Raw genomic sequence first — 26,299 nt, 5'->3', positions numbered from 1 at the left:
TATTAGTGAACAAACCTGCATATTAGTGAATTTGTTAACAAAAATTACTCCGCGCTTTGAGACTATCCTAGTGATTTTAACCCGCACGTCCGTGCGGATATTTGGGATAAATTTGAGAGTAAAAAGAAAGGCATCTCGTGACTTGGGATTGGATCTTAGTAGGTGTAAATTGCATTCAGTTACCCCTCAATCACCGGCAACAACCTCTTCTCTCCAGCTATATATATAAACCTTTTTTGTTACTCTCAAGTCCTAAGCAAAACACAAGCAGAGTAAAGAGAGAGACAAAGTGAGAAAAAAAAAGTGAGAGAAAATAAAAACGGGATTGGATCTTAGTACGGCTTAACTGGTTATTAATTTAAAGAATATTATGAATGAATGAAATTAAAAAAAAAATGGAACGTAGATGAATGGAATAAGGGAAGTTATAGAATAAAAAAATTGAATTCCATTCTACTTATTCATAAACTTTTTTAACCATGAATATTTTATAACTACATTCCATTTTTTTCTGACATTTTACAAGGAATCATTGGAATGAGATTTGTTTTTTATTCTATTCAAATGGTAAAAAAAATTTAGAATATGGAAGAATAAGCCATTCCAAACAATTTCATTCCAAAAATTTGTAATTGAGTTGCACCCTACGTGTAAATTGCTTGCAATATAGCCTATTAAACAAGCAAGATCGGCACCGACAAATCTCCCCATAGCAAAAAGCTTTAATTGTCTTGATTTGAAAATAACATTCCAGTATAAACTAGTTAATGAATCAATGGGAATGATGTATGGTATGTTGGTTGTTGGCCGCATACGCCAGTGACGGGTAGACAAGAATTTGTTAAAACCGGAAATGAAGAACGGATACCCATGACTTTGGCAACCTGAGATAAGAGTTTGATGAGATTTGATGGCTAAGCATGGTTGAGTTGAAACAGAGACTCCGTCCTGAAATAAGAGCTTGATGAGACTTGATGGGTAGGCATGCTTCTAACAACCAAAACCAACGCAATGCCATAACAAATCTATGTGCTGCCGACTCCGGAATAATATTATTTTAACATTAAAACGAGAAAAAGAAGTAAATAAAAAAAAACGATTCAGGCTCCTCTAAGATCGTTCTAGTTATGTCATTTTTTTAGATTCTGCTTAAAGATCTTACTTTCCCATTTAAAAGTGATTTATAAGACCGAAAAAGATAATGGCAAATGATGATGTTATCTTTCACTAAATGAATCATGATCACACTTATAAGTATTACTATATAGTCATATAAGTAATAGTATCTCACGAAGACACCAAACTCTTCAATTTTTCAAAGAGTAGCAAAAAAAGAACGAGGGAGCTAGAAATCCTAATTCACTTAAAAACAAAATATAAAAGTCATGCTTGAAATGACGTGTGTAGTGGGCGTTGTTATGAATCACCAAATAGTTTGTAGCCATTTCTGATGATTTCATCCATAAAGACTGTTTATTGCTTCTCAGTGCTTTGTGCCTGTATTACTCACCACCTCCTTTCCTTAAAATTTTATTACTCACTATTCTTCAGTTTGTTTGTTATGTAATCACATGTACAATCCTGATTTGAAGGACCCAACAGAGTTATATATGCATTTTAACATGTGTATAATATATATATATATATATGTTCATTACATCGGTTTTATTAGAGACAAAATATCCGGCAAAGTGTCTCTATTTTATCTCCTTTTTAGCAATTACTGCCCTACAAATTGTTCAGCCACATAACCCAAAATCTGAAAGAAAAAAAAAGGATAATGGTCCCCACTCTTTCTAAACAGATAACCACAAACCGAGAGAGAGACTACGCAGTTAGACTTGACTAGTATCCTCATTAACACGTATCTCTCTACACACAAAACCTAACGAAGCTGAGAGGGAGCCTCCTAGTCGATCGTACCCGAGAATGCACCGGCTGCTACTTGAATCCCACGTTGGCGGTGGAGGAGGAGATGGGTACCTGAGGGACATGAACTTCGACGCAAACATGGTGATCATACTCTCTGCTCTGCTCTGCGCTTTGATACTTGCGCTTGGGCTCAATTCGATACTCCGGTGTGCGATGCGATGCGGCTTCGGGCTATCCTCAGCGGCATCGACGGTGGCGGCAGACAGGCCCGGATTGAAGAAGCGAGAACTGAAGAGGTTTCCCGTGGCCGCGTACGGGTCGAGCGGGGTGGAGATAGCTACGACGGAGTGCGCCATCTGTCTGGGGGAGTTCGCGGACGGTGAGAAGGTCCGAGTTCTTCCGCCGTGTAATCACAGCTTCCACATGTCCTGTATCGACACGTGGCTTGTCTCTCACTCTTCCTGTCCCAATTGTCGGCACTCGCTCATCGAGTTACACGTGGCAGGATCAACCTAAACTATAGCAAGCTGCTCAGAGTGATTAGTCGTAAGTTGATTTAGCTATTTGTCATATTATGGGCTCCTGGTAGCTCTAGCAGTTGTGATAGTCTATTACAGTTGTAGACTTTTTTTTTAAGTAAGTAATCAGTCTTTGCATACAATATGGTTCATGGGGAGTGATTTTTTTTTTAAGTACGTAAAGCCCGAAAGAAAATATGAGACCGAATTATTCGGGTATAATTACATGGAAAATTAACAGGCCCATAATAAAAACACCACTATGTTTGGTTTTTAGAGGTAAAACAGCACTAAATAATGGTCCAACATAATCATTTGGTCCGAGAGTTTGGTCCCAGAAACTAACCTGCAAAGAGGGCTCAGGGGTGGACCGGGTGGTAATCGATACAGGTCGAACAAAGCCGGCCACACTGGAGACAAGTGCCGTAGTAAATGTACGGCTCTTACTTAAGTAGGTGCAGAAATATTGTCTAGCATCCTAGTTTCTGGTATATGGTAGTGGTATATGGTAACGCATGTTGAAATAATTATTTTTATCTTATATTACAGTTGAATAAATGAAAAAAATAAAATAGTTAAATTTCAATAAGTATTTAAAAATGTTTTATTCATTTCATTTTAAAATAACATTAATTTTACTATTTATATTTTATTATAATTATCATAGACTATAGACTTATCTTACCACTGAATTTTCATGTGTATTATTTTTTCAATGTTTGTTTATCTTAACTATGATAGTAAGTAAAATAAAATATTTTCTGATATAAATTTGTTTCTTGAATTCTTTGGTATTTTCTTTTCTTATTGAACATTTTCTCTTAAATTTGATATATGCATCTCTTTTATTTTCAAGAATAATATATTTTCTTAACTAGTTTCATATATGCATATTTTGTAATTTGTAAAATTTTAACTACCGTAGTTTTTGTCAGTTAATAAAAATATTTTAGGTGGTTGAGAAAATATGTCATCAGTTTTGTTATTTGTCTTAAGTCTATATCCTTTATTTCGTAGTAAAATTTTCATAAGAGAAATACATAATTTAACATGGTATCATAGCCCATCATAAACATCTTAAATCTCAAAATAATATATTTTTTCTAATCGGTATAACTGTTGTAATTAACCTATTAAACCCTCTCGACCGGATGTAAATTTTTTAAAATTCTAAAATTTCTGACTGATAAGATCCATCGTTTTAAAGTGGAGTATTAGAGATAAAGTATCTAACATCTAGAATTAAAGAAACCTTAAATAAGATATAAACGTTTAGGGTAATCTACGTAGGGGTTTTTGCCAAAACTAACCCATAACTTGATTTTAATTCTAAACCTATACCCAAACTTGAATCAAATGCAAAACTAACCTAAAAGCCTAGTGAAATTACAGCTCAGCCCCTTGTGACCAAACAAAAAAACAGAAGCCATTTTTACGAATATAGCCCCAGTAAATCGTCTGAGTCGTCTGAGATGTTGGAAGTCGTCTGGACGACTGAAATGTAAGTCGTCTGGTACCAGTTTATTTTAAAAATAATTTAAAAATCTTGTAAAAAAATATTTTGATGCGTAAAAAATAAAAATCAAGTAATTTTTTTTTTTTTGATCAAACAAACTTGCATTACTAAATAAAAGTTCACACTCCACGAGTGGAGGTGATTACATAAGTAGCAAGGACTGATTTTGCCACCAAATCAGCCTCCACATTAAGGTTTCTCGAAATGAAATTAAAGGAGATTACATCAAAGAAAGACATAAAGTGATAGATATCAAACATGATACCGAACAGTTCAGGTTGGGTCCCCCCCTTCTTCAGAAGATTGATCAGGGAGAGGGAATCAGAACGAACTACCAGGGATCGGACGTTTGAATAAACAGCAAGGGCGACCGCCCGATGAATAGCGATGGCTTCCGCCATTAACGCTGAAGAGACATGGCTGTGAACTTCCGAAACCTCGGGAAGGTTTCGAGCATTATAGCCTGAAAAGACTCCTCCAATGCCACAAACTCCCGACACTGGATTCCAGGCTGCATCAACATTGCAGACCAGACTGTCCGTCGGGATTGGTGGAGGAGGATCAGTAGCGTGAGGTGGGAGGCGGTGAGAAGAGGAGCTCGAGGATGATGCTTGCGCGTCACTCCATTCTTTTGCATCCTGTAAACTCTTCCGCACTATCTCCTTAGCTGAGAAGGTTCTGTTGTCAAAAACGCACTTGTTTCGTGCTTTCCATAAATTCCAAACAATCCATGGCCATAACGGATCGCTTAGCCCAGTTGGTGGCAGGGGAGTGTACAACTTCCCGAGTATAATGAGCTCAGCCATTGAAGGTGTAGAAGCTAAAGGTCTGCAGACAATTGGACTGAGGCTCCACACCTCCTCAGCTAGTGGGCATGTGAGAAAAACGTGTAAGTCATCTTCGGGAGCTCCACACTTGCAGTTAAAGCTCGGGAATCCTCTTTTCTCCAGATTAGAGCTCACAGGTATGGCTTTCCTAACAACTCTCCATAAAAAGTCCTTCAGCTTGGGACTAGTTTTAATATTCCAAATGTCACTGAGCCAACTGACGGGGTAAGTGATCTCTTCCTGTGGCCTGCATGCAGACATACCGACTCCGTACCCAGTCTTTGTGGAATATTCTCCAGACTTTTCTTTCAGCCAGATCATAGTATCCGGAGATTGAGTAGAACTGGTTTTTATGCGCAAAATAAGGTCCTCATACTGAGGTAGTGTGCCTCTGATTTTCTCTAAACTCCATTTGTTAGTGAGCGGGCACAGGAGGTTTTTAACCTTCAAAGATTGCTCGCTTTGGGTAGGCGGTCCCATTGGTTGGAGGGGGGACTCAAAGGAGATCCATGGATCACCCCACACTCTAATTGACTCTCCATCGCCAACTACCCAACTCAGCCCTTTCCTAAGTATTTCTCTTCCGGCAAGGATACTTCTCCAACCATGAGACGGTGAAGCTGGTATTGAACACTCCATAAATGACTGGTCACGGCAGTACTTACCCAGTAGTACTTGAGCCAGCAGTGAGCAGGGATGTTTTATTAATCTCCATCCGATTTTGGCAAGCAAGGCGTCATTAAAGGTTTCAATATCTCTAAATCCAAGACCTCCGGCATACTTTGGTTGTGTCATTGTTTCCCAAGAGACCCAACACATCTTTCTCTTATCCGGAATAGAATCCCACCAGAAGCGTGTGAGAAGAGACTGAATTTGCTTGCATAATGAAACCGGCAGTTTGAAACAAGACATCGCATAACAAGGCATAGCTGCTAAGACCGCTTTGAGCATCACCTGTTTTCCAGCTCCCGAAAGAAACCTTGCGGTCCAGCTCTGCGCTTTCTGCCTAATCCGGTCAAGAATGGAGGCAAAGATGTCTCTTTTTCGACGTCCAAACTGCTCCGGTAGCCCAAGATATTTACCAATACCTCCCTCCAAGACAATCCCCATTGTTTCTTTGACTCGATCCCTCACAGCTGCCGGTGTTTTAGAAGAGAAAGTAATGGCTGATTTTAGCGGGTTGATTTTCTGTCCTGATACCGCTTCATAGATCGATAATATCTTCATCAAGGCTGAGACACAGGATGGTTTTGACTGGCAGAAAAACATCGTGTCATCAGCAAAAAGGAGGTGGTTAATTGATGGACATCCTCGAGCAACTCTCACACCCGGTAGCGACCCATCCTCTTGGCCCTTAGCACACAAAGCAGAGAGGACTTCTGTGCATAAAATAAAAATATACGGTGAGAGCGGGTCACCTTGTCGCAGCCCACGAGATGGCTTGACTGATCCCTGAGGTGCTCCATTTATTAAAAAGGAGTATGAGACAGACTCAATACAAATCATGATCCAAGATATCCATATTGCATCGAACCCTAGCAATTCCAATACTTTCTTCACAAAGCTCCACTCAATCCTATCATAAGCTTTGCTCATGTCCGTTTTCACAGCCATTGAGCATCGCTTCTTAGCCTCAGACGTTCGCAAATAGTGGAGAGTTTCATGAGTGATGAGCACGTTATCTTGGATTGCTCTTCCCGCTACAAAAGCTGATTGCGTGTTCGATATTAAGAAGGGTAGCAGTGGTTTTAGTCTCCTGGTGAGGATCTTTGCAATAATCTTGTAATGGGTGTTGCATAAAGCTATTGGTCGGTATTCAGAAACCGTCCGAGCTCCTGTCACCTTCGGTATGAGCCTAATGTGGGTCTCATTTTGCTGTGGGTTCAGGTGACTAGAGATGAAGAAGTTCCTTACGTCTCGTATCACATCAGGTCCCACAATATGCCAATAAGATTGGTAGAAGGTAGCTGAAAATCCATCTGGTCCCGGGGCCTTGTTCCCGTTAATAGATTTCACAGCATCATGAATTTCCGAATCACTCGGTATGGCAGTCAACGCGGAGTTCATCTCAGGAGTAACTTTCCGCGATAGGAGTCCTTGAATTTGAGTAAAGGAGTTGTTGCCATTTGATGTAAAGATGCGAGTGAAGTAGTCAGAGATCACTCGAGCAATATCTGTTTCTTCATAGACTGCGCCTCCCTGCTCATCCTCCAGAACCGGGATAGAGTTGATAACTCGTCTCGTTCTAGTCGCGGCATGAAAGAAGCCGGTGTTTCTATCCCCTTGCTTGAGCCACTGGATCCTACTACGCTGTTGCCAAAATTGTTCCTCCGCCAAGTAAGCACTACGAAGTTCGGCATTTAGGTTCTCGATGAGAGCAGTATCTGGAGTTGGGCTCGACAGAGCCATCTCCAACGCCTGTTGGTTGCGTTTGATGATGATGTTGCTCTGCTCTTGTTTCTCCTTTGCCCACTGAATGATACTCCTTCTACAGGCATTTAGTTTTGCTATCACAGTATCAAGTAGAGAGGAGTTCCATGATGCTTCAACTAGGCGAGTGACTTCTTCCTGTTCCGTTAGAGCTCTATTGAACCGGAACATACCTTTCTTCTTTGTTCTTTCGGAGTTGAAGTAAGACAATAAGGGTCTGTGATCAGACCCCTCAAAGCGTAAGTATCGACATCTACCCATGGGAAAGGCTTCAGACCAAGCACAATTTCCCATGGAGCGATCCAGTCTCGAGCGGATGAAATGAGTGTGGCGGCTTCCACGCCAAGAGAGCTGTTCTCCTGTATGTTTGAGATCCCATAGACCGTGTGTTGCCACAAATGATCTGAAGGCGGTGAAGGACCCTTCAGGTCGAGTTGGTCCTCCGTTCTTTTCCGTGTTGTTAAGGATGTCATTGAAATCCCCAGTGATAAGCCAAGGGTCCTGCCTTCCCTGTCCTATACCATCTAGCTTGCTCCAAAAAGATGCCCTGTTTTCCTGAGCAGGGGGACCATATATGAATGAGACAAAGGAAGTGACTCCTTTATATACAATTCTTGTGTCGATAACGTTGGGAGAAGATTCAAGGACCGTGATATCAGTGTCATCATTCCATAATAGAGCAAGACCGCCACTAAGGCCTATTGGTGGAACTGAAAAATAGTGGGAGAAACGGAGACTTTGAAGTTTTTTATTAATGAACTCATCATCGTTTTTTGTCTCCATGAAAAACATAACATTAGGAGCCATATTCTTATGGATCTCCTTTATACGCCGGATTGTCTGGACGCTCCCAAGTCCCTGACAATTCCAGCTTAGAATAGCTAAGGAAGAGAGCTTTGATGGGGCCGAAAATCCACCCCACCTCGAGTAATTCCCGGTATAAACACCGTAGTCGGTTGTCCATTCTTCTTCCTCAGTCTACTGGAGCCTGCATTGCTAGTTCCTGCCTTATTACAAGGTAGAGTTGTGTCTTTATCGACCACCAGCCGCCTTTTGGTAACTGTAGTTGAGCGAGCATCTGTTGGTTTTCTTAAGCTTTGAACCAAGCGCGGGCTTCTAACAACTCTCCTAGGGGTCTTAGATACCTTTCTCTTGCCCGCTGCCTTGCTCAGGGGGGCAATTGGGATTACTCCTCTTCGCGTAGACGGGGCCGTGATGCTTGATCCCAAACGAAGAGTAGCAGGCAACCTTTCCGCAGAGAGCGGTTCCATGTTACCTTGATCAGTGGCTGCCTCAGTTGCTCTGTTTTCATTGAGTTGTAAGCGACCAGATTCAAAACTCGGGGTTCTTCTCGCTGGTTGCTCTGTTGTGACAGGAGGTTCTGATATGCGAGCCAAAGCAGATCTTCGCTCTTTGGAGCCTGAAGCAGTACCAGCTGAAGTGGGACCTAAGCGTTCTCTCAAGTTACGCGTAGGTGTGATCTCACCACTTTGGGCATGCTGTGGATAAGTACCCGGGTTGTTTGGGATATCGCCTCGAGTTTCAGGTGCAACAGGTTGCGGCATAGGAAACTGGCGAGAAGCAGAAGAACCAGAGCTGGTTCGATTACGTTCCACAACCTGATACTGAAATGATGGAGAATTATTCCTGTAGTAGGCTGAATTTGGTCTTGCAGTTCTAGATAATATAGAGTGCTCTCTGGACCGATTTTCCTTTCGAGCGTAGTATCTTCCACTATCCGCTCTGCTTACTTCTCTCCTTGAGTAAGAGCGGCTATCAGAACTTGGTTTAAAGGTGGTCCGAGGAACATCAATTCTACTGTATCCTCGTCTGTCATCATGCCGTTTTTTCTCCGCCTCGATCCTTTGAAGAGCAATACACTGCGTAATACCCAATTTCCTTTCTTTCGGGGGTAGAGCATGACTGGTCCGGTGGGGGCAATCAGACTCTTCATGGAAGAGGGAAAAGCACGAGAAACAGTGCTTCTCCAGTTTGATATATTCAAATTCCACTTCGGTTACATCTTCAGTGGGGAGCTCTATCTCTATTTTCATGATCAAAGGTTCCAACCCATTAACCTCCACCCAGATCTTTGCTTCCTTTTCATCTCTAATGGTACAACTACCAAGCTCTTTCCCAATAGTGAGAATGGTGCCTTCATGCCAATAGTGCAGAGGTATGCCATGAATCCTAACATTAAAGGAGATTTTTGAAGGGAACTGATCTGACACAGTGGGTTCCCATTGTTGTAGTAGTAGCATCCATCTTTTGTAGTGGTATGGGCCCTTCTCAAGAACCTGGAAGAGTTCAGATTCTGATTTAAACTTGATCTGAAATTTATCAAGTCCTAAGACCCTTCCTTCTATTCTTCCTTCGAGATTCCATATTTGAGTCATGAAATCAATAACAGCTCTAGGTCTCTGAATCTGAGGATTCGTAACTCTTCCGATAATTGTTAGCCTGTTGGCTTCAACCAAATCTTCATTATCAGTTGCCGGTATTCGCACCGGAAGTCTTTTAGGGGGCTGGTCAGCAGGAGCCTGCCCCTTTCCTTTCTCTGATCTACTGAAGCGTCTCGACATTTCGATACCAAGATAGTAGATCTGGATATTTATAGGTAGCAGAGAGATTACTCTGTAGAGTTATTGTTGTAAGCAGTAAATGCCGGGATTATACCAATCCAACTTGTAGATGTGACTCACTTGCCAAGATCTTCTCAGAGTAGTTGTAATAAATGCTCGGACTTGAATGCGACTGTAATATTGTCGAACCTGAGAGATCTCAGAGGTTATACCAACCCAAATACATACACCCTTCTCTAGAACTCCACCATAGCTAAGGGATCCAGAACCAAAGAAGAGGATGACATAAACAGGTGTTCTGAAGGAGGAGTAAAGGAGAGGCACAGGGAGTCCTGGCTGACCCGCCGACGACCGTCGGGGGCTGAACCCGAGTGAACTACGGTCAGATGTGGTGGTCGGAGAAGAGAACTGTCTATGGACCGTTGGTTACTTCTCTAAACGGAAACCTTTTTGAAAAGGAGACTGAAATTTACAGGGAATAAAAGACTGAAAGGGGGATAAACCACTGGTTAAAAGATGATATCAAGGAGACCAGCGGTTAACAACCATTCTCAAAAAGCGCGTCTGGGAGGAAAATCGCATGAGAGAGAAAGTCGACTGCAGGGATATAGTTACCTATTATTTCCAATTGATCATTAAAAAAAAAAAAAAAAAATCAAGTAATTATAAACAGTTTTAACTGATATAAATTAAGATATGATAAAATTGATTTGTTTTGAAGATAGATGAGTGGAAGTAGTGAATCATGAAATACTTTGGTTTAGGAGTTTGGCAAACATATGTTGTAGTATTGTATGTATTGTTAGGGTTAGATTTTGGAAAACTAAAATGTTTTTTTCAAAAATTAGTTTTCACCTATATGTGTTTATTTCTGTGTATAGTAATCACTTTTCAAGTTTGATTTGGTTTTATGAAGTGTTTAATTAGATAATTAAGTTTAGGGGTTATGTTTAGGGTGTGGACGACTTATATTTCAGTCGTCTGTTAAATAATTTACCCGGACGACGTATATTTCAGTCGTCCAGACGACTTACTTGTAAGTCGTCCAGACGACTTACTTGTAAGTCGTCTAGAAAGTCTTCTATTTTAGTTTCCCGCTAAAAATATTTAATTTCCCGTTAAAAATATTACTCTTTTGGACGACTTACATGTAAGTCGTCTGTTTTAATTTCTTCACCAGACGACTGAAATGTAAGTCGTCCAGGAAGTCGTCTGAGTCAAAAATATTAAATCTAATTGGATTTTTTGTCTCCCTATATAAAGAAAAATTTACACATTCTCTCTCCTCCTCTCAAATGGCTTCAACAAAAATGTAATGTTCATCATTCTAAAACTCTCCAACCTCTCTCTAATCTCTTTGACTTGAAAACACCAAACTTTATATGAATTTTTCAGTTTTGTCTCATGTATTTCTTACTAATCTATCTCTTTTGCAGGTTTTTAATCAAATGGTACTCATCTTCCACTAATTTAGAGGTAGATCTATTAATTTTAGATATGTATTTTTGTGTGTTCTATAAATGTAGATTTATCTAATCTTCCACTCATTTTCTCTATTTTTAAGTCATTTGAACGGTTTTGAATATGCAGGTTTTTCAGATCTGGATTTGATGTGCAGGTTTTTCAGATCTGGAAGACTTCTGGGACGACTTACCTGTTAGTCGTCTGGAAGTCGTCTGGAAGTCGTCTGGACTTCTTGGAAGTCTTCTGACAAAGTCGTCTGGACTTCCAGGAAGTCGTCTGGACTTCCAGGAAGTCGTCTGGACTTCCAGGAAGTCGTCTGGACTTCTAGGAAGTCGTCTGGACTTCTAGGAAGTCGTCTGGACTTCTAGGAAGTCGTCTGGATTTTTCTGAGCGTTTTGGTAAGTTCTTATGTCTGATTTTTCTTCATTTGGTAACTTCTTGTTGTATAAAGTTCTTACTTTTTTCCCAAACTAAAACTCTCCAAACCCACTCTAATCTCTTTGACTTGAAAACACCAAACTTTATATGAATTTTTCAATTTTGTCTCATGTCTTTGTTACTAATCTATTTTTTTTTTGCAGGTTTTTAATTATTTGGTACTCATCTTCCACTAATTTAAAGGTAGATCTATTATTTTTAGATATGTATTTTTGTGTGTTCTGTAAAGGTAGATTTATCTAATCTTCCACTCATTTTTTCTGTTTTTAAGCCATTTGAACGTTTTTGAATATGCAGGTTTTTCAGATCTGGATTTAATATGCAGGTTTTTCAGATCTGGAAGACTTCTGGGACGACTTACTTGTTAGTCGTCTGGAAGTCGTCTGGAAGTCGTCTGGAAGTCGTCTGGACTTCCTAAAAGTCGTCTGGACTTCCTGTAAAGTCGTCTGGACTTCCTGTAAAGTCGTCTGGAAGTCGTCTGAACTTCCTAAAAGTCTTCTGGCAAAGTCGTCTGAACTTCCTGGAAGTCGTCTGGACTTCTTAGAAGTTGTCTGGACTTCTTAAAAGTTGTATGGTCTTGTCTACTCAAGTGGAATCCAAGCTTGTCTTTGTAGATGAATGATCTATAATAGTTTTGTTTGTGGTCTGTTTTATGAATTGCATGTATACTCTTTTAGTTGTGAATTTTTTGTAAAATCAGTAATAATGTTTTCCAAGATGTATTAAATGTGCTAACAATGTGTTTACACATTTACAAATCAATGAAATAATAGACTTCAGTAGCCTTTTTCTTATCTTTGGATCTCTCATATGCAATAATAAACTCCAATGGCCTTTTTTTCATCTTAATAAACAAGAATGTTGGTAAGAGATGGAAACAAACAATAGTAACTAGTCAAAGCATATCATATTTTTTATAAGTTTGCATTGAAAAACTTAGTCAAATTTAGTAAAACTAAGGGAGAGAACATATTTTGTAAATATGAGTTTTACATATCTTGAAGTTACTTATCACTCTTAAAAATACAAGTTATTCAAAAACTAACGTAGAAGACTTAAAAACTAGTGGAGAAGACGCGGACGACTTCAATCTAAGTTGTCTAGACGACTAAACTATATGTCGTCTGGTCAACGCAGAGGTTATTTTTGCAATTGACTTTGAAATCTGTTATTTCGGACGACTGAAAGTTAAGTCGTCTACTATTGTTTGGTTAAAAAAAAAACTCCAAAAAAGCTAGACGACTTACATTTCAGTCGTCAGAGGTTAGTTTTGCATTTGACTGGATTATTTCAGAAGTTTGACTTTTTGGACGACTTACATTTCAGTCGTCTAGTGAAAATTAAAATAATAATATTTTTTAAAAAGTAGACGACTTACAGTTAAGTCGTCATAGGTTAGTTTTGCAATTGAAAAAAAAAACTTCAAGATTTAATTATATACAGACGACTTATAATTCAGTCGTCCACGAGACGACTGAAATGTAAGTCGTCCAGGATTTACGAGGTTTGACCAGAATCTCGGAAAAAAATCCTGGACGACTTACAATTAAGTCGTCTGGTGGACGACTGAATTATAAGTCGTCTGTGTATAATTAAATCTTGAAGTTTTTTTTTCAATTGCAAAACTAACCTATGACTACTTAATTGTAAGTCGTTTACTTTAAAAAAAAATATTATTATTTTAATTTTCGCCAGACGACTGAAATGTAAGTCGTCTGGGGAAGTCAAACTTCTGAAATTATCCAGTCAAATACAAAACTAACCTATGACGACTGAAATGTAAGTCGTCTAGGTTCTTTGGAATTTTTTTTTGAAACCAAACAATAGTAGACGACTTAACTTTCAGTCGTCTCAGGTTACAAATTTCAAAGTCAATTGCAAAAATAACCTCTGCGTTGACCAGACGACTTCCTTGGAAGTCGTCTACAGCCAGACGACTGAAAGGTAAGTCGTCTACAGCCAGACGACTTCCCAAGTAAGTCGTCTGACGAACAGATCTGGAAAAAACTCGATGTCATACCTTAAATTGGTGAGATAAGTTCCTTAGCATACATAAGGCTTCTCCAAGCACACAGAATCACAAACGGAAGTCACCCACCCATAATCGTTAGCTTCTATGACTCTATGAACCATAAAAATTTTAGAATCAAAATCTTGGGGTTTTTTAACTCATTGTGGAGAGAAAGTGAGAGTTATGTTGTGTTTAGTTCACAAGAATGGAAAAAGAAGAAGGGTAAATCAATTTTGGGAGCATTAAGAGCTTCAAATTGGTTGTTCATGGTGGTTGTGGTATTGATGACAATGGCAATCTTGTAATTACTTGAAGATGATGAGGGTGAGAGAGTAAAAATGTCATTTTCGAAAAAAAAAAAAAATTGATGGCATTTTCGTAAATTATATGAACTTGTGGGGTGAATAGGGCAAAACCAATTTTCAAAAAAAAAGGAGGTTAGTTTTGTGTTTTGACTTTAAGTTGTAGGTCAATTTTGCAAAAATCCCATCTACGTATTACCAATTGTTTTTAAGTTGAAAACATAATAAACTCGAATTTAACAAAGTGGAACCAGAACATATAAACATAGTGATTAGTTTCCAAAACTCATAAATTAAACCAGAGCACATGAACATGATGATTTGTCAGTTTCCACAAAAGGTAACGGTGGTTGCATAGAGTTGGGCTCCCAGGTTAAGAGAACCAACATGGGACTCATTAAGACATTAACTGCAGATGATCATGGGCGTTACATAATGGTGGACACGAGAAACAGGCACGTACACGAGCCAGATGTTAGACATCATCTCCTATGGTAAGGATTAAGAAATGTGATGCATGAGAGTAGTCTTGGTTAGAGTGTGCTTAGTTGAGTGAACACAAAATTGTAATGGAAATGAGGGAACTACATATAAATATGATTAAAGCCGTTTGGGCTTGTTGCACAAAAAAAAAAAATTACCTGCGCTAGACGGGTGGGAGGGAGCGATGAGCGATGGCATGAGATTCCTCACTTTGTTTTGCATGTGCGCAATGCTCAACCAAATTACTGGCAATTGCAATTGCAATTTGCAAAACATTATTTGCATCTCTGAGAGGTATGAGCCCAACACAACCCAAATGTTGGTCTAAAGTCCAGTAACATCGATTTTATTTACTTGTAAAAATATCAAAAGTAGTACAAAACCGAAGACGAACGTGCTTCCCGCTTTTGAGAGTGGAAGCCAAAAAAGTGGAACTATAAAAGTTGTAATGTAAATTACAAAGGAAAAGTAGGGTGAGGTATATAAAATATATACCAGTAAAGCGAAGACATAAAATTTGCACACAAAAATGAGAAATGCTAAAAGGGTGCTTGTGTCTCAAATCCAAATCGCCTACGCCTATCATATTTAATAATACTGTATTAGTTAGAGATACATACGTTCTCTGGACCAGCATGTGTGAATGTGAGCACTGAATAATAATAGTAATTATGAGTCTGTAAATTAGCTGACAAAAGTATACATTTTGAATGTAAAGCTTACTGGGAGTAAATAATAGTGAAGAGAAATGAGTAAGTGGTGGGGGCACTCCATAACTCTACAATAATGAAAGCATTGCACTACAGAAAAAAGCTTATGCTTGGACCCTTGGGGAGTCTGACTTCACAATGGTGGTGGTAGACTTCGCTATTTCCCTTTTATTTTTGCTTTATCGTTTTGTTTTACTGACTGACTTTATATCTCTTCAAAACCAAGATTTTCAAATGTATTATGTATTCTTCATTACGCTTATTTTCCTCATCTTCTGAATATGTTAATGTATGTTAAAAGATTCAAATAAAATGTGGGAATGATATAGATAGGGCATAACAAACAGAGAAACCTCAAACATTTTGATCTACTTTATGAAACAATAACAACCTTCAATATTTTGGTTACAATGAGTGTGAGAGATTCCTCGAACTGAGCTCAGCTGGCATGATAAGCTCATAAAAAAACAAAACCTTTCTTTTTATAAAAGACGAAGATGGAACTTTTATATATGATGAAAACTGAAGAAGAAATAAAGAACTTGTTCCATCTTACTCAAACTCTTGAGAGGGACACTGTATGAGCTCTAATATCTTCACCACTTCCTCCATCTCAGGCCTATTCGAGGGCACTTGGGACCCACATACCAACCCTAGTTTTACCACTGGTATTGCCTCCTCTGCCGGAAAATCTCCTCTCAGCCTAGCGTCAACGCATTCCTCCACTCTCCCTTCCTCTAACCCCTCTCTCACCGTCTCACACAGCACCATCACGTCGTCCTCCGCATACTCCACCGGCCTCTTCCCCGTCACCACCTCCAGCACCAAGATCCCAAACCCGTACACATCGCACTTCTCTGTTATCTTTACCGTCCGGCATGCAAACTCCGGGGCTGTGTACCCCAAGGCGCTCTGTACCTTTCCGCTCAAGACACACCTGTCCAGCGCGGAGGCCAAAAGCCTGGCCAGCCCAAAGTCAGAGACTTTAGCCTCCCCAGTGGCTGCGTCTATGAGCACGTTCGTTGCTTTCAGGTTGTAGTGAGTGATGTTGCTCCCGTGCAGATAAGCCAGACCTCTCGCTATCCCCAGAATGATGCTGAAGCGTTGACGCCAAGTGAGGCAAACGCACTCGTCCCCGTGGAGATGTCTGTATAAGCTTCCCCCAGAGACAAACTCATGGATCAGAAGCTGCAGCGACTGCGTCCAGTAGTAGCCTTTGATCTCAACCACATTCCTGTGCCTCAGCTTGCCGAGTTTTCTCATCTCTCTCTCGAACTCCTCCTGCGACTTTATCAGACCCGAGACTGTCAGTTTCTTGACTGCCACAGGACGCCCATCCTGGAGACTCGTCTTGTAGACCACTCCGAACCCACCACGGCCCAGCTCGCAGTCCTTGTTGAGCAATGCATTTGCGCCTCTTGTGTCAAACACATCCGCTTCCCCTGAGAACATCACCAGCTTCCCGAATTCTTGATCTTTACTCGGGGAGCAGCTGAACGTTTCGCCAACTGACATCGCGAGAGCAGCTCCTGCATCGTGGCGGGACATGCTAGATCGGGCGTGCACATTGAGCAGAGTAACGGCCACAACCCCAATGGCAATGAAGGCAGCAGCACCAATGGCAATGAGCGCGGATATGCTAAGAACGCTCTTCCGGATCTGACCGCTGAGAGGTGGACCACTGGCTGGATTGGAGGAGTTGGGATTGAGGACGATGGGTTTAGGGTGGACAGAGAGACATGAGCGGTTAACGACGGAGCCACATAGGGATGGGTTTCCGGTGACGGCAGAGAGAGGGATAGTGTTGAAGAAACCTCCAGCTGGGAGCTCACCAGTGATGCGGTTGTGAGAGATGTTGAAGGTGACCAGGTGGGTAAGTTTCTCTACTTGTTTGGGTAAACTTCCAGAGAGATTGTTCCTCGACAAGTCTATGTACTGTAGGTTGCTGAGACTGCCAATGCTCCCCGAAATCCCACCGGATAGCTTATTCTCCGACAGATCTCTGCACAAACACACACACGGTTCGCTTGAGAAAAAAGACAAATAAGTAACTGAGGAGAAAACCAGATGCTTATGTACTTACATTGTGTTCAAAGCAGAGCAGTTTGAGATGAGAGGCGGGATGTGGCCGGTGAGGTGGTTTCTCTGAAGGTTGAGTTGTTTAAGGGAGACGGCTCCACCGATCTCAGAAGGAAGTGTTCCATTGAGAAGGTTACTACTCAGATCAAGAATCTCAACGAGTTTGAGTCCTCCAATGGAGGTGGGTATGGAACCGAAGAGAGAGTTGGCGGAGAGATTGAGGTGCAACAAACTTGTAAGGATCCAAATGTTAGAAGGTATCTCACCGGAAAAAGCATTGGAGGAAAGATCTAGAAGGCGAAGACCTTGAAGAAAGCCAAGGCTGGAGAGGTTCCCGGTGAAGAGCATCCAGCCGGTGAATGAATTCTTGCTGGCGTCAAAGGAGAGTAAGTTGGAGCAGTTGGAGATGATACTGTGTGGGATCTCCCCAGCGAGAAAGTTTGAGGAAAGGTTGAGTTCCTTGAGAGAGAGGAGGTTTCCCAGAGAAAAGGGCGCATTCCCGGAGAAGTTGTTGGCTGAGAGATCCAGAGTCTCAAGGCTGCCCATTTCACCGATCCAATCAGGGATTTCTCCGAGCAGAGAGTTTCCTCGCAGTCGGACCAAGCTGCAAGACGCGAGGCTTTTCATTGAAACCGGAAGGTTCCCGGAAAAGTAATTATGACTAAGATCAAGCCATCTCAAGGAAGAACAAGCTCCAATGTCGGAAGGAAGGTCACCCTGGAGGAAATTGTGAGATAAATCGAGGGACTTTAAGCTCTTGAGGAACCAGAGCTCTCGGGGCAACCTCCCAGAAAGTTGATTGCTGGAGAGATTAAGATGGGTGAGGGTAGAGCAGTAGCTCAGGGACACCGGCAGAGGACCCGTCAGCCTGTTTCTACCCAGTGACACTGACCTCAACGACCCGCATTGCTCGAATAACCCGTCTGGGATCCGACCAGACAGGTTATTGCCGCTGAAATCGAGGAGCTGGAGGGTCCCACGGTGAGTGAGCTCCGAGTTTAGGGCGCCGGTGAGGTTGTTGTTGGAGAGGACTAAGGTGTGGAGGGACTGGAGACGGAGGAGGCCACGCCCGATGTGCCCTGAGAGAGAAAACCCGTCAAGGCGGAGCTCCGTGACCTGATTGGTGGCAGGGTCGCAGACGCACCCGACCCAGCTGCAGGGATCGTAGTCTTCCGAGTTCCAAGAGGCGAGCTTGGAGAAGGGGTCGTCCAGGCCAGCCTTGAAAACGATGAGCCCCAAAACGTCGTCGTTGAAGGTGGGGTCTTCTGCACTTGTAACTGAAGCGGCCAGGAAGAAGAAGCTCAGTGAAACAAGGGCGTCCTGCAACCACATTTCCTCTGCCCAAATAAAGGATTGTTCTTTTTTATAACAACAAAGAAGAGCGAGCCAGAGGAAAGGCAATAGGCTAGTCCGCCATGGATGCTGGACAAGGAAACCAACCAAAAAGCTTTCTCTTTACCGGAGATTCTTATAAGTCATCTGCTTCCCAAATAATTAAAAAGGTTTCAGTGAACTGATGATAATAATCCCAGAGGAAGAGGGAGAGTTTGAACAAAGGAGGTAGAGGAAAAACAAAAGCAGCAGCTTGAGAGTAAAAGGGAAGGTGATGGCCGAATCCAAAGTTGTTTTTGTTATTAAAATAATTTCGAAGAAGCTTTTATTAGCGGGGAGAGAGAGCTGAGAGAATTTGGAAAAAAAAGGCAGAGAGAGAGAGAGATAAAGAGAATGTGCTGTGAACGGCGTAAGCTCCGGAGACGAGGCTTTATGACTTCTCTCTCTCAAGTCCTGGGGACAATCTTCTCCTCGCCTTTAACACTTTTGTCTACTTTTTTTCTTTTTCTTTCAAAAATTAATAATCTTAAACCGGTCACGCTTATGATCATAGAATCAGATTTTTTTTTTTTGAATCAAATAATAATACTATATGGAAGCTGCAAAGCGGATGGAGTAGAAGAGAAGGGATCCTTTCTTTCTTTCTTTCTTTCTTGTCCCAGAGCATGCAATGCTACGCCATCATTTCTCTCTTTCTTTTTTTTAAAAAATACTACTAGTATATTACAACTGAAATGATTTATGAAGATGGCGTATAGCTTCCACCACACCTCAAGCACTACTACTTGCATATGTTTCTTATCAAAATTGATTACTTGTCATTTAATTAAAACCACTTCAATGCACAAAGTGCCGTAAACGGTGCTCACTACAACTGAGTATCTTCCCGTTGACTTTAGCTCGCTCCTCGTTTTTTCTGTGATCTACTTAAATTAAAAGTCAGATTTAATTGTTTTTCTCAGTGTGTGGATCACACTGGTTCAGTAGAAAATAACTCCTTTGTTATTATTGAATCGGGAAAATAAACAAAAAGAACAAAAGTTAGAGAAAGAAAGAAAGAAGAATAAACAGGGATAATGAGTGATATGATGAGGATAAAATACATGCCTACCAAACGATCTCAAGACTTCTCTACCTTTGTTTCATTCCCAAGCAACATTCACATTTATTATGTTAACATCTCTTACATTCATTAACAAATGTTATGCACTTTTATTGGCACAAGCTTTTATTTCAATATTTGTTTTAGCAAAAAAAGAAGAAGAAAAACTACACATTACAAAGATCAAAAAACAATGTTCAGCTCTGTTCCAGAGTTAGATGTAATGTGAATCACGATGAAATTTTCAACCCACTGTTAGGTATTGAAGTTGCCATTTCTACAAAATGGAAGATAAGAAAAAAGATTGTACTCTTTTATTACGAAAATGTTGTGGTGTACTATAAACGAGTAACCGACCAAAAGGATAAAATAAATATATAAGGCCCAACTATCGGATGGACCTGGCCAGTATAGTTTTATAGCATCTATGATATAAAAACAGTAAGTAGCATAAAAGGACTTCCCACAATGGCTAAATTAAACGTAAGAGAACCCTATATATATGATCAAATTAAGGCTTGAAGTTTGAAGCTGCAATGAGTGAAGCCTTTGTTCTTACAACTCAAGCTGAGAAGAAGGTTGAGTGTTGGGATGGTTATCGAGAGGCATGTATTGCGCCATTATCGCTCTTATCTCTGAGTCCATGTATGTCTACAGCACATAATCAATTAGGAAAAAAAAATTACCACGATCAAAATCAGTCTTTTATGTATATATCCAACTCCAACCAAATATTGAACAAGTATGTTCTAATAAGCATACCCGGATTCTGTATTTGTAAACCGTGTAAGCTCCCAAAGCAGCTGCTCCCAAACCCATTAGTATTATCCATATCACCCCCCAGCTTACGTCTCCTCTTGCATCCTTACCTATATGCATAGTAAAATTTAATTTTTATCCCCTTGATGATCTGACACTTTTTTTCTGGTTTCAAGAATTATGTGATGAATACATACTTATGCAAATGTCGTGCTCTCTGATGTAAAGCAGGCTTCCGCTGCAGCTGCATTCATAGCTTCCCCATGTGTTCTTGCATTTGCAGCCGCGACATTGGCACGCTGTTTTCTCTTCACACTCATTCACATCTGTATTTATAACACATTAACAACATGTGGGGGGGGGGGGGGGGGGGGGGGGGGGGGGGTTAGTTCAAGCTCTTAATTTCATATGTATAATCTATTCAAAGAATACCTTCGCAGTTTTTCAGCCCATCTCCCTTGAATCCAGGTGGACATTTGCAGCCTTTCGAATGATCATCCTGAACAACAGCAACAACAACAAAAATAAAAAGGTAAGAATCAATCATTGTAAGTCAAATATATAGAAAGAGAGCAATGTTTAAACAGAGGATGGAAGTTAGTTAGTTTTGAGGTATGCCATATTACACGGCAAGCCGAATATGTTCTTCCCATTTGGGTATGTTTCCAGCATCCTCCATTGTTTATCCCACAACGCAATGCCCCTGACGCTGCAATATCCAAAAAAATTCTTTGTCATTAAGTTAATCATAACATACATTTGAGCATTTCTTACCTTCACAATGTGTGTAACCGTCACCCAAAAATTTGACACCTTGAACAATGGGACATTGACACACTCGTCCTCTGAAAGTGTCCTGAAATAATGATACTCCTTTTACTAAAACATATACGTAGATATGTAGCATAATTATAACAAAACAAGAAAATTTCTTTAGAGAGGTTACATACCCTGCAAGCTGTAATGTTGGTAGTCTTATCCTCCCAACACCCTCCATTATTTTGTAAACACTCGTTGGTTTCTATGTCTGCGCAATCACAGAAGCCAGAATCATATGTCAAAAGTAGTGTATATCAAATAGAGATATGTACAGGAAGTAGAGAGGACCTTCGGTTAAGCATATGGGTGGCTCAGTCGTCTCGCGGAACCCTGAGCAAAGGGCCTTAAGAACCGCAGATCTCTCCAACTTCCCTGTGATAATAAAAATATTAAATAAAAACCTAACCAGTTAATAATGTCAAAACGGAAGAACTTCCTTGCTTCTCACCTCTGTATTGTCTGTTGTTTATCACAATAGTTGGTAGTATTGTCACATCTCCTCGCGAACCTTTCCCAACCTTGAACAAAATTAGCAATCAATAGTTAGAAGGCTTACATTTGTGAAAAGAGAGAGAGAGAGAGAGGGCTCACTTGTGCTTCTTGTTCATCTCTGAGAACGGGGTTCTCAGTGTTTGCTTCGATGTCTCCAATGCATTTGTCAATTTTATTCACATCGACTCCTACTCGAAAGACATATGTCAAGAGATAAAAAAAGAGAGATATATATATAATAGAATAAGAAGTTGGTTAATACCAAGAGAGCGAATAACTTGATCGGCGCATTGTTTGTTGTACTTTTCGTGTTTCATGGGACAACGGATGGCGAAGTCGGTGACATAATCCCACCAAATCCAAGGCTTTCCACTTTCATTCATCACTCTAAAGAAGCAAGCTTGGCGTAAATTCTGAATGATCACGTCTCTCCCGTTGTATCCTCTGGAGAAATCTTGCTCAGGGTCAGGAGCACAATACCTTCCTCCGTTGATGCATTGCGATTTGCATTGTCTGCTTGCTAGAAACGCTTCAGGACAGTACCAGGTGATGTAGTGGGGAGTGAAGCGAGTGTATCCTCCTTTCTCGAGAATCTGAGCCGCTCCTTTGAACCTCTTAAGGAACCGGATCTGTGCATCACACTTGGATCCACACTCATCATTGCTGTTGGTCCATAGCTCGTAGGCTACTCGGTCGTTCGGGTGTGGAAGAGCTTCCCGCCAGTCCAGACTTATACGGACGGGTTCTCCTTGATTTATGGCAGTTTTGATGGCGCTCCCTAGAGATCTGCTCAACAGTGCTGAAGGAATCGTGATGTTCTGCAGGTATTCCGCATCTGCTGTTTCGTCCTCTGGGGCGTCCATGGTGATGAGTGGCTCCGGCCTGTTATCCGCCACCAATATTGTCGCAGCACCCGCTCGTTGCGCGTTCCAGGCCTTTAAGGTGAAGTAACAATCTGGGGGAGGGGCCAAAATCACAACAAATAACTGAGTCATGGGTTCCTTGCGCAGCAAGTCATCCTAGTTTTCATGTGAATCAAAAAGAGAGAAAGGAATGGGGGACCTCCTCGATCGACGAGAACGAATGTGGGCAATCCAGAGACTCTAGATCTGAAAGAGATGTCGAAATCCTCAAAGTTCTTGCAAGCCTTCTGGTTAGCTTTGGGGTAAACCACAGAGCCAGACATGCTTCCGCCGTACTGTGGAACACCAAAGTTGCCAAGGGCGCATTCATAAATTCCTCTGATGGACTCGGGTGAAGTCACTCGCAGGCTATTCTTCTCAACCACGAACCTCCCCATGCACGAACCCCACCACCACCACACCATCACCCATCCCATTACAGATAATCTTACATTCTTCATCATCATCATCATCCCACCCGATAGATACATTTCTCTGTTTGATTTCTAATATTGGCTAACCTTTCTATTTTCTCTCTTTCACTTTAGCTTCGCTTTCCCATAAAAAGAAATTGAAACTGTCAAACTAACTCTCAGAGCAAATATATCTTCCGCTTTCTCCTGGTTTTGACGTGGCAATAAACGCACTGACGCGAGTTGGGCCTAATATAATCTAATTTATGGGTCTTTTCTTCTGAATATATATTAGACCCATATTTCATTTTCTCAAAGTTGTATATGCCTTACCCCTTTTGACTTTTGAGCAACGTATATGCCTTATCCAAGAAAGCCTTTTCGATCCCTTTTATTTCCATCGTGTAGTTGCAGTAGTGGTAGTAGGCTTTTAAATATAAACAGTATAGATTTTTTTTAACAAGTATTAATTATTTTTTAAGCAATTTCGATAAATACTAATTTCCGGTTGACTATTAGAATAATCGGACGAAAGTACGTCCCTTCTTTATGAAACGCGGTCTGCCGAGTACCCGAACCTGTGGACCATTTATCTGGTCAAACAGCTTTACACATATCAAATCCAGCAAACCATGATACCCCAAATATATATAATAACACCATATGAACAAACATAGATTTGAATGTTGGTTAGCTTCTTAAAATCATAAACTTTTGTTGTTTGTTCCCCATATTTTGTTGAACTTATAATATATAAAATATATTTGTTTTACTTAAAGGACGAGTAGTGAGGGGGATGGATATCTTTGGATTTTATCATGTGTTATCAGCCTACTTATTTTATAAAATGATATTATATACATAAGTCTCTAATAAATTATAATGTTAAATTAGGAGGTCAACCTGAGGACTCTGTGGCTACGATGACCTAAATGGTGCGGAAGAAAAGTGGTGACGATTTTGACTAGAAAAAATGTGATTGTTGCAGTGTGTTTATACTTAGCCACACGGACGTTGCTTTCACTCTCGCGTTTATCAACTTAAGTTGTTGGAGTCATCTTTTGAGATATATCTAAATTTAAATATTACCTATATTATAGTTAAGTGTACATAAACATACATATTTTCAACTGCTGGTTGCATTAATTTATCTTTTGATTTTGGTTTATTTTTGTTACATCATTTCCACTAATCCAAGAATGAGTTTGGTTAACAAGTCCTTTTTTGAACAACTGATTATATTAAAAATTAAATGTCTAATAGGCTAAATCAAATACAATTTAAGAGAAATTTGGCAACAAACTAAAATAACTAAAACATAACAGATGAAAGAAATAGTTGAGGAGAGAAGAAACTCAAAGAGAAGTTTCACTTATAATTCTAGAGCCCGCATTCGACGACGTTGAAGAAAACAAGTAACGCGCTGAAGTCGACGTTTCGGTTAACAAGTCCAAACCGAAAATATACCGCACGAAAGGTTTTGAAATACCGAAAAGGATACAAACCATCACTTCGGCCCTAGATTCCCTTTACTATCTGAGTTTCACTTTAATTATTATAAGGTCGTTTGAATATGCTATGGGCTAATGCGCACAAGTCCTTTTTATACACACATGTGCAGATTGAAATGTAGATATACACATGATTTTGGGCATACCAAATAATGTCTGTTAATAGAATATTTGATGCATGTTCCAAGAAAAAAGGTTCGTGTATGTGTTACTTATTTATCATAAATTAAAAAACATGACATGTATAATATTTGTCTATGTATATAAAATTGTTGTGCCATAAATCATGCATACATCTTGAATGATTAATTAAGGTATCAAACAGTATTCGTCATCTCAAGTTTGTTTTCTAGGATATTTAAACGGCATCCACGATCCTTTTTTTTTTGTCAACGAACGGCATCCACGATCTATATATGGGTTGGATACTTGAAGAGGATAATGTTAATTAATTATCCGTTTTATATTGCATCATATGAGCTCACAATTAACAAAAACAAAGGGGGACCGTGAAATGTTATATGTTATCTTTGAACAAAACAAATAAGATGCATTATTGATCTTTGTTTTCTCGTTGAAGTATACGCGTTAAAGGATAAATGAAATGATATGTTCTAAAAACCTTTGTAATAACTACTTAATATATGAGTAGTTTACAAAATTAGTGGATATATATTCTTCTGATTATATATGACTAGGATATAATATAGTTGATGCTTTAGAAGAATTATTTTGTTTTAATTTACATGAAGTTTTGAAATTTTAAAGTTAATTTTAATTTTATTGAAAACTACTGTCTCTTTTATAATTAATTAACTGATTTTAAAATTATATATTTAAAATATTTTTTAGAGAAATTAATTTTTTTAATATTTGTACATTACTACAAAACATCGAGTATTATTAAACGGATGAAATATTTATTTTGTCAGTGGTTACTTATTTAGGGCACAAGGGTCAAGAAGGTCTCTTTGTCTTTCCCATCTGCTCTAGTGGCAAGTTCATTGACCCGATCAACAATTTACTTTCTCACCACTTTTTTGACTCTGTGTTGGATTTTTGTACGATTGATAGTATTTTTGCATGAGCGAGTCCGGCCGTTCTCATGCTGATTTTTACCTATGGAATAAGAATATCCAAATATTAAACTTTTAATAGTTTTTTTTACAAATAAAATCAGTAAATCAATATCAATGTTTGCAGACAACATTTATTGCAAAAAACTAATTATGATAAAGGGGACGAAAAACTTTCGTTTTTGTTATGCGAATGGATAATAAAAATATGCAACAACACGAAGTTAGCAACTTCATGGTTTCTTAAATTTGCAACAACGGTGGTGTGCCAGAATCCCGACGACTGAAAACAGTAGTGTTCTGGAGACATCATGGCTGGTAAAAAAAACATAGTTCAAACTATCTTCTATGTAAAAGACATCCACCAAGTCTTTCTTAGCTAAGCTTTAATCATATTCATACGAATTTGATTAAACCTTCCTTGTCTTTGTGAGTCTTTTTTATCTTTTTTGGGGGCTCTCTTAGACCTTTGCTTTAACTAGCTAGTTTAGTTTCACTAAGATTTGATTTTATCAAAACTGATTGTATCTCTTTGTGTCATTACATTGTTAATGAAAATTTACATACTTAATTATCAAAAAAAAAGAAGTCTGGCTAGCTATATATATTTATTCACATTACATTGTTAGTGAAAATTCACATACTTATCTCTTGTGTCATT

The 26,299-nt window shown here is 39.8% G+C and overlaps 3 protein-coding genes across 3 annotated transcripts; 1 reads left to right on the top strand and 2 right to left on the bottom strand.

Moving 5' to 3' along the window:
• The first annotated feature begins 207 nt into the window (after window positions 1–207).
• On the top strand, window positions 208–2,567 carry LOC103850400 (RING-H2 finger protein ATL74). The gene has a single exon (XM_009127142.3). The coding sequence runs from the start codon at window positions 1,930–1,932 to the stop codon at window positions 2,386–2,388; it is 459 nt and encodes a 152-aa protein (XP_009125390.1). The 5' UTR covers window positions 208–1,929; the 3' UTR covers window positions 2,389–2,567.
• A 12,891-nt stretch (window positions 2,568–15,458) lies between these two features.
• LOC103850399 (leucine-rich repeat receptor-like protein kinase PXC2) lies at window positions 15,459–18,976 on the bottom strand. The gene is made up of 2 exons (XM_009127140.3): window positions 17,237–18,976; window positions 15,459–17,155 (listed from the first exon to the last, which is right to left on the bottom strand). Exons 1-2 carry the CDS (start codon window positions 18,562–18,564, stop codon window positions 15,706–15,708), a joined length of 2,778 nt encoding a protein of 925 aa, XP_009125388.1. The 5' UTR covers window positions 18,565–18,976; the 3' UTR covers window positions 15,459–15,705.
• On the bottom strand, window positions 18,706–26,152 carry LOC103850729 (vacuolar-sorting receptor 2). Its single transcript, XM_033284341.1, has 12 exons — window positions 22,799–26,152; window positions 21,999–22,691; window positions 21,836–21,924; window positions 21,693–21,762; window positions 21,533–21,616; window positions 21,376–21,452; window positions 21,200–21,281; window positions 21,052–21,134; window positions 20,858–20,924; window positions 20,623–20,751; window positions 20,429–20,535; window positions 18,706–20,317 (listed from the first exon to the last, which is right to left on the bottom strand). The coding sequence occupies exons 1-12, from the start codon at window positions 23,127–23,129 to the stop codon at window positions 20,222–20,224; spliced, it is 1,908 nt and encodes a 635-aa protein (XP_033140232.1). The 5' UTR covers window positions 23,130–26,152; the 3' UTR covers window positions 18,706–20,221.
• Window positions 26,153–26,299: the final 147 nt, after the last annotated feature.

Source organism: Brassica rapa, chromosome A02, assembly GCF_000309985.2.
Source record: "Brassica rapa cultivar Chiifu-401-42 chromosome A02, CAAS_Brap_v3.01, whole genome shotgun sequence".
NCBI classification, from domain to species: domain Eukaryota; kingdom Viridiplantae; phylum Streptophyta; class Magnoliopsida; order Brassicales; family Brassicaceae; genus Brassica; species Brassica rapa.
The sequence above is the reverse complement of the archived record's forward strand: the minus strand, read 5'-3'. Positions and strand labels throughout refer to the sequence as shown.